Below are 9,069 nucleotides of genomic sequence, written 5' to 3' on the forward strand. Positions count from 1 at the left end.
CGTGTCATTGTTTCACCATTTAAATTAATTTTATTTGATATATTCTTAATATACTACTCTTAATGATAGTTAGTTAAGTAAATATAAAATTGTGACACGTTTCATAATTTTAATAGATATTTATATTTAAAATAGAAAACAATTTAATTTTTCGTTTTTTAGTCGTAGGTTTTTGGTATATATGATAAAATAAATAAATAAAAGAAGCAGATGAGAAATTGTACGGATGGATAATTGAGAGATAAAAACGAGAGGGTGTGACATGTTTAATAACAAAAATAGAAAAACCTAAAAGTAAATAAAAGAGTATGTAAATAGATATAAAATGGTAACTGTTCACACATATTTAGCGATAAGACTATGAGGTGTCATAATTTTATTTTACCGATGGACATGTAGTTAAAAGGGACATTTTTGCAACTTTTGCTATTTCTTAAAAATATGAAGGGTGTGGTAGATTAAAGTGACGCCGATAAAAACCATAAAAACCCCATATAAAATTGATTTTTGCCATCGGTGAATATCTATCATCATCAGTATTTTACCACCGGCAAAACAAAAGGAAGGGGACGGTGTTGTGCCACATAAGCATAACGGCGGTAAAAAAAAAACGACACCCCACAGCCTAACTAGCATGTATGTCATCTTACATGTTATTGTAAAAAACTTGTTTGCAATTTGTAAAAACAAAGACTATAAAAAGTTATGTAAGAGACAAAAATATAACCTTAATTCGCAGGGTAATTCATTTGTAGTTTGTATATCGAATATGATTTACAAATATCAATAGCCTGCATATAGCATGGTGACAATTATACCATATCAAAATACAATTTTGATCTAAACAATTTGCTACCGAGGAAGCCGATAAAAATAATGTTTGAAAGTTTATTGTAAGAAAATTAATAAAAAACAAATATTATTAAAAAAATTTTATAAAGGACCAAAAACATAATTTTCAAATATAATTACTAAAATTAGAACTTATAAAATACTAATACTAATAATTTAATTTTGACATATCAAAATTTCTTAAAAAAAATATATAAATATAGAAATTTGTTATGAATAGAAGCAAAATCTCTATTTATAGAAAGATTTATTTTGCATAGTTATTTTTTTTTGGGTGAAAAAACAAACTAAAATAACAATAAATTGTGTGAGAAGCATCAACTTTCCAAAATAATATCTATATAATGCTTTACGGCTTTGATAGGGACCTTGAGCGAAATAATTAGAAATCACATAGACTGTTAGTAAACAAATAGTTTCAATGTCGGGATCCATAACTATCGACAAATCATAGGGACCAAAAATGTATTTTTTTTTCGTAATTAATATCTAGTGTCGACTCAAAATATCAAAGGGTCAGGGACTTATATCAAACATTCTTACAGCAAAAGGGCTAATAATTGTAAGTTTATAACCAACCCTCTCTCGCATTCCAAATTCACGCACAACAGTCGATTTGCCTATATAATACAATAATCGCAGATGCAAGAACTCCTTTCCGCTTGCCCAGAACCACATTCGTCGAGTAGCCATCCACTTCCCATCAAACTCAGCTCCGCCGCCTCCATCAAAAGGTACAAACTTTTATGTACAATTTATATAAGATCTTAGTTTACAACCCAATTAACTGATCCCATTCGTGTCAATTAGCTACAACAATCGCCTCTTTGGTTAATCGTTCTATTTAAAAGATCATTTACACCTAAACTTTTGAGAACCTAACAGGTTTTCTTGATCTGATCACTACAACGAATGTCGCCCAATAAATTGTAGACATTTAATTGCTTTTTCTTACCCGCCCTTTAATGTGATTTCCTTTTTTTTGGGAGTAGCAATGGCTGGAAGTATCGATATGATGTTACGTAATCTCAACCTGGAAACGGTCGAATCTTTACCGGAGGATTTTGATCCGACTACTGTGATCAATGATCCTCTGCCGCCGATTGCTGATGATGCTCCCCATATAAACGGTGTAAAATCGATTAATGGGAAAGAGAAACCGAGGGAAATTATTCTAGGAAGAAATGTGCACACTACTTGCCTCGAGGTAACAGAGCCTGATGCTGATGATGAGGTTACCGGAGAAAGAGAAGCTTATATGGCCAGCGTGTTGGCCAGATATAGAAAATCCTTGCTCGAAAGGACAAAACATCATTTGGGTAACAATCTTTTTGCCTCTTATTTATTCGAACTTTATGTTTATGATCTTGTTCTTTATTCAAAACCCCATTTTGGATACACAATCGATGTCAATTTTGCACCTGAAAATTGTATATTTTTAATAGGGTATCCTTATAATCTGGACTTCGATTATGGTGCGTTGTCTCAGTTACAACATTTCTCCATTAACAACCTTGGGGACCCATTCATCGAGAGCAATTATGGTGTCCATTCCAGGCAGTTTGAGGTTGGTGTATTGGACTGGTTTGCTCGTTTATGGGAGTTGGAAAAGAACGAATATTGGGGTTACATTACAAATTGTGGAACAGAAGGCAATCTTCATGGCATACTAGTCGGGTAATTTGTATGAGATTATGCTTTTATCTCATTTCTTGGATTTTTTTTCTACTTGAATACTTTATATATTGTGTAAGTATAACAGGAGAGAAGTGTTTCCTGATGGGATTTTGTATGCTTCTTGCGAATCACATTATTCCATTTTCAAAGCAGCAAGAATGTATCGAATGGATTGTGAAAAAGTCAACACGCTCCTTTCTGGGGAGATCGATTGTGAAGATTTTAAAGCTAAACTTTCTCTTCACAAGGACAAACCTGCAATCATCAACGTGAATATAGGTTCTCTCACAAGACTGTTTGATGTGCATTGGATTATTACCGACATTGATGTCAATGGAACAAAAAAGACATAAATGCCCTTCTAATCTTTCTCATAAAAAATAGTCCTAAAAAAGCTTGTCCATCCTGTTATTTACATTTTTTTCAAACGAATTTACAGGAACAACAGTGAAAGGAGCTGTAGATGATCTTGATCTGGTCATCAAGACCCTTGAGGAAACAGGATTCACACATGACCGATTTTATATCCACTGTGATGGGGCTTTGTTTGGACTAATGATGCCTTTTGTTAAGCTTGTAAGTATATGTGGTCTATTCAGTTCATTCAGTCCAAAAAAGAAACAATCTTTTTGTATAAGTTTCATATATAATATGTATTTTTTCTTGTAAAATCAGGCACCAAAGGTATCTTTCAAGAAACCGATTGGATCCGTGAGTGTTTCGGGTCACAAATTTGTCGGGTGTCCAATGCCATGTGGCGTTCAAATAACACGATTAGAACACATCAACGCGCTTTCAAGAAACGTCGAATATCTCGCTTCAAGAGATGCAACAATCATGGGAAGTCGAAATGGTCACGCCCCATTGTTCCTTTGGTATACTTTAAACCGAAAAGGGTACCGAGGGTTCCAAAAAGAGGTCCAAAAATGCCTCAGAAATGCCCACTACTTAAAAGGAAGGCTAACCAGTGCTGGAATTGGTGCTATGCTTAATGAGCTCAGTAGCACAGTGGTCTTTGAACGCCCACAAGATGAAGAGTTTACACGAAAATGGCAGCTTGCATGTCAGGGAAGCATTGCTCATGTTGTGGTGATGCCGAATATAACGATTGATAAGTTGGATGATTTTGTGGATGAGCTTATTGAGAAACGTGTGGTTTGGTATGGAAATGGGAAGCTTCAGTCGCCTTGTGTTGCTTCGGATATTGGTGAGGGTAATTGTTTATGTGCGTTACACAAGTGAGAGTGGTTTAGTGTCGTGGAAAACAGTTGACACGTGTTATTTGATATGAAATCGTGTTGGTTGTTGTAATGTATTTTTTTTATGGTTATTTATGTTAGACGATGGAGTGATGGGATTGTTATTGGAATGAAAACATAATGTTGTTTGAAGTTAAAATTATGAAGTTACATTCGAGAATTATATTATATGAAATGCCTCTTGAATAACATGATATAACAACAAGGTTTAATGCCATAAACCTTTAAGTTTTGGCTCTAATTTTGGTAAAACCGCGTGTTTAATTGTTGTTTCCTATTTTTATTTTGTTACTTTTACCTAGTCTCGGTTTAGCAGGTCATCTACTCATCTTATGATAATATGACGGTATAACTAGTAAGGCTTGTTGACTAACTTTGACATATTTTATGTTTTTAATATATAGGCCTAATGTCCTAAAAGACTTTAAGTTTTTAAGAATTAAGAAATGTTTGGTTTTACCCTTTGGTTTCTTTTGGGTTGACTAAAGCCTAAAGTTTGTATATATATATATTCCATTCATATTTGGATTTAGATTCGGCATTTTATTTGTTCTCCATAATATTTAATCTTTCATGTAAAACCCTAGAAAACCTTTAGATTTGGATTTAGATTCAACATTTTATTTGTTCTCCACAATATTTAATCTTTTATGTAAAACCCTAGAAAACCTATTTGGATTTTGATTATGAAGCTAGCGATTCTGATTCTGATTATCAAAAATTGGTAGTTTAACACAATATGGTAAGATGAAACTAATATGTCTTTAAGTTTGTTTTTATACGATTATGATTTCTGTGAATCCATTGATTAAGTTTGAATCACTTGTAAAAACATAGTATTTATATTCAAGTTTTGATTTTTTTTGGTTGAAATAATCTACCGGTGATTAATCTATATATTCTTGTAATAGTTCATTCAGATTTCATGCAGATTCCAAAATCGAATACATCTTCGATTGGAGTTCTTTCGCTAATCTCTTGATAAAACCGTAAAAACATAATCTGATTCTTATTTTCAATATCTCTATCCTGATTCATTGATTTCATGTGTTTTCTGATTCAAACTTATTCCACTTTGATTCTGATTAAAATTTCGTTATAAAATCTCTCGAGGAAAAACATAAGAAATTGATTCTTAAACTAACTTAATTGTTTTGGATTTTGATCCATAATCCATTGTAATTATCATAAAAAAACCCCATATAACTATTTGGTATTTTAATGTTAGAGCTAATGATTCCAGTTATCATAAAAAATAGATAGTTCATCAAAATTTGGTAAGATCAAACCAATATCTCATTTAGTTTGTTTTTTATTTCATTATGTATATGCTAGGTTGATTTAATTTATAGATGATGATTATGTGTTGATTTTATTACATGATATAGTTTAATTCTAGGTATTCTGATTTGTTGGTTGAAATTATACTTGTTAAATATTTTGGTTTTATGTTTGTAGTTGCTAGGTTTTAGAGTTTACTGATTTATTACATGATAATTTGTTGACAACATGATACTTATTAAATATCTTGATGTCTATACGTATATTGTTTTAGATTCTAATTTTGCAGCTAATGATTCAGATTGTGACCGTCAAAAAAATGGATCTCTCATCAAAATCCGGTAATTTCAAACTGATATAGTTATTTTTTTTATAAATCTGCACCAATTTAAGAAGTTTTGTACTTAATGCTCTTGAATATTCTTGATTTTGATTCTAATTATTCTATGATTATTATTTACGAAACATTTTTGTGAATTTGTGTATTGTTGCAATTTATATGTTTGTTATGGCCATACTTTGGAATGAACTTGTTTTACTGTAGCTATGTTTTTTAGTATAAAACTTGTTAACAAAAGCTATGTTTATATTCATTGTTGGGTTGCAATTCTAAATGATTGATGTTTTTTGTTAATTTAAGGTATTTTCTAAGTAAATATATTACTTGCTAATGTTTTATAATGTTGAAACTATTTGAACTTTATTATTAACAACATATTGATACACTACAATGTAATACATTTGTTTGAAAATATAATATAATACTCTATAATAGAATAATTTAGTTGATAATGTTCTTAATAACTTATGTTTGTTGTTTAGAACTTGTTTAAGATAGTCTTTAATAGAATCCACTGGTAATATGCAACATAATATATTATCACTTGATAATATACTAGTTTTTATGTTTGTAATTATACATAGAATGTTATAAAAAGATGCTAATTTGTTTATTAATGACATAATCTAGTAGTAAATTAGTAAAGTAGGGCCTGATGAACTGTAACTTTAATTTCAAATTCTAACATGTGGTTTTGATGACATGATCAAGCAATAATTTTGTAAAAACTAGTTTTTGATAACATATTATTCTAGGTATTATGTTTTAATAAATTAGAGTTTATGCTTTATTTAGGTATTTAGTTATAATTCATGTTTAATTTTATCACATGTTTCATTAATGTTAATTATCCTTAGAATCTTACAAATCTCTCCAGATGAAGAAAATACTTTTGTACAGGTTTTCTAGGTTTTATATTTTGATAAATTTGATTTTATCTTCTCTAAATATCTTAATAATTTGTTTAAATTTTGATGTTAATATAACATGTCATTTGAACACCAAGTTCAGGGAAAAGGTACAAACTTCGAAATATAGCATATCATTTGAACACCAAAGAAGAAGGATTTAACTTCGAAATATAACATGTCATTTGAACACCAAGTTCAGGGAAAAAGGTACAAACTTTAACACAATAATATCATTTTGACAAGTATTACTAGAATATTGTAGGCATTATGTATTCTGGTTTTGTAAGATTATGATATTATTTACTAAACTTTTGAGACATTTTGTTGTTTAATTAAATGACGTCGTAAAAATATAGTGATATAGGTATTGATGTATAAATATTCTAGATATTTTGATCTATTTGGAAACCAAGAATGATTCAGGTATAGCCAAAGTCTTAACGAAAAGATAATTGTAAGGCTCGACGGATAAATTCAGTATTAATAAACAATCCAAGTATGGATAAAGTATTCTAGACATTATGATTTTGTTAGAAACTACTTTATTTGAACCTTTTTGGTGAAGTAATGTATAATATTATGATAATAGTTGGTATAGTATCAACTTATGTGAAATATTCTAAAATTGTGTGTCGGATTCTAATTTTAAATATTCTAATTTTGTTGGAAACAACTTGCTTTCAACCGTTTTGTTAAGTATTGTGTAATATATGATTTTAGACATTCTGGTTTTGTTGGAAACAACTTACTTTGAACATTTTTGTTAAGTAATGTGTAATATATGATTGTAGACTTTACATTGTTTGGAAATAACATGTTTTGAACCTTTTGTGAAGTATTCTATAATATTCTGATTGTACCTGAAAATAAAATGCAATTCTGTAATTGTAAATTACTTGTTAAATGATTTCATGCTTTAAAATTCTTAGAATTTTAGAAATGTTGTATCATTTTATTTTATATTAGGTTCGGAACATAATGGTTTTGTTTGAGAATAAATTTCTTCTTTATATCCTAGTTTTATTATTTTAACAAAAGCTTGTTTTATTTTTTGATGCAGTGAAATGACGAAATTACCAAATTTAGGGCAAAATGAGTTTTTGTCCTAAAGGAAAGAATGTACAACAATGTTTATCATCAAAAATAGATAAGGAAAAGAAGTCATAGTTCACGGTACCTCGTCTTATAGATCGTCAACTAATCGAAGACAGACCAACAAAATACGAAACAAGTATATATGACAATATAGTTGTAATTTTAGTATATAATATTTATAAATGTTGATATTCAATATGTGTTATGTATTTTAAAGAATAATACATCTAATGTATCTGAATCACTAATACTTAACATAAAACACTAAACATAGTATTGTTCTAATTATGAAAATATGTAGTGATATATATATATATATATATATATATATATATATATATATATATATATATATATAATTTTATGCTAAAAAACCATCTCCAATCTTTTGTGTTTGAAATAAAATATTAAAAAAAATAATCATGTCATTATATTAAAGAGTTGGTTTCGATAGAAAACCAGATAAAAGACAAACGTATAACATTAAACATAGTAACGATATCAATTATTATTAAAAAAAGTCATAAATTCTATTTCGTGGTGTAATGTTCTAGTTTGTAACATAATATTCTAGTTATGGTTAGTACTGTAAGATATATTTAACATATGGTATCTTGTCAACATTAAAGGTTCAGTCAAGTTTTAATGTATAGAGTAAAAAATTACATGACAATGAGGATTATAACTAACCTGAACCTGTTCTACTTCATACAAAACTAGTCAATACACCTTTTACTTAACATGCAACTGACAAGGAGGGCTATGACTAACCTGAACCTTTCACTAAGATATTACATGTTCTTTAATCTCAACATATGTCGTAAGAACTTCTAATTTGAAACATTTAAGTTTCTTTCGAGTTGGGCTTCATTAACTAAATTTCTCTACAACAAAAATGAATGAATTTTTAGAATCGATATGGATTAAAATAAATACTAAGTTTTAACAAGTGATTCAAACTTCACATGGATGAAGATTTACAAAACTATATTCATAACATTTTAATGTTAGAATTAAGGTAGTATAATCAGAATAATATACACTATTAGAGAATCTGTCACACCCCCCAAACCGGAACGACGGAAACGTTCGGGGCCGGAGGACGTCATGCTCAGTATCATAACTATAGTGAAGAAAGCAAACACAACCATCATAAATATAATTTAAAAGGTTACATCATTGCAAAAATACATGTTTCCAAATAAATTACATATGATGCCAAAATAGTTAAAAAGAAATTTGCGCCTTAGCGTCTTGCCTTCAAAAATTTTGTGGTTACCTGTATTACTGAATACCTGGGAATACAAGTTGTTTTTGAAAGAGTATCATCATTAAAGCTGGTGAGTTCATAAGCAATTTATGAATGAAAAATGGATGTTGTTCCTTAAAGTTTGTTACAAGTTCGTTTCCCGAAAATCCAATATTTTCTAAAAGGTTTGTTGTAGTCTCAACTGAACCAAGACTTAGTATATGTAAATAAATTGTCATACTTATGCGTGGTCTTATATTTAAATAAAACTCATTTTTGTGAAATCCTTAAATTCCCGTGAAATGTGTGTTTTGTTAATTCTCCATGTGAGTTGTTATAACCATGCTAAGACTCAAAGACCTCGTACTCGACGTTCTTTAGGCGTCGGAATGTTATGACACTTGT

At 29.6% G+C, this 9,069-nt stretch overlaps 1 protein-coding gene across 1 annotated transcript; it reads left to right on the top strand.

Moving 5' to 3' along the window:
* The first annotated feature begins 1,449 nt into the window (after positions 1-1,449).
* On the top strand, positions 1,450-3,927 carry LOC145053904 (serine decarboxylase). The gene is made up of 6 exons (XM_079002023.1): positions 1,450-1,586; positions 1,845-2,171; positions 2,298-2,529; positions 2,615-2,808; positions 2,969-3,105; positions 3,205-3,927. Exons 2-6 carry the CDS (start codon positions 1,847-1,849, stop codon positions 3,769-3,771), a joined length of 1,455 nt encoding a protein of 484 aa, XP_078858149.1. The 5' UTR covers positions 1,450-1,586; positions 1,845-1,846; the 3' UTR covers positions 3,772-3,927.
* The last annotated feature ends 5,142 nt before the right edge of the window (positions 3,928-9,069 follow it).

Source organism: Lactuca serriola, chromosome 5, assembly GCF_051521515.1.
Source record: "Lactuca serriola cultivar US96UC23 chromosome 5, Lser_US96UC23_V15, whole genome shotgun sequence".
Classification (NCBI taxonomy): Eukaryota; Viridiplantae; Streptophyta; class Magnoliopsida; order Asterales; family Asteraceae; genus Lactuca; species Lactuca serriola.

What these genes read in the sequence shown, in the direction of transcription:
- LOC145053904 (XM_079002023.1), top strand. Translation starts at nt 1,847, where the DNA reads ATGGCTGGAAGTATCGATATGATGTTACGTAATCTCAACCTGGAAACG. An exon ending in AAGGACAAAACATCATTTGG is followed by an intron (nt 2,172 to 2,297) that starts GTAACAATCTTT and finishes TATTTTTAATAG; the next exon opens with GGTATCCTTATAATCTGGAC. An exon ending in TGATGCCTTTTGTTAAGCTT is followed by an intron (nt 3,106 to 3,204) that starts GTAAGTATATGT and finishes TTGTAAAATCAG; the next exon opens with GCACCAAAGGTATCTTTCAA.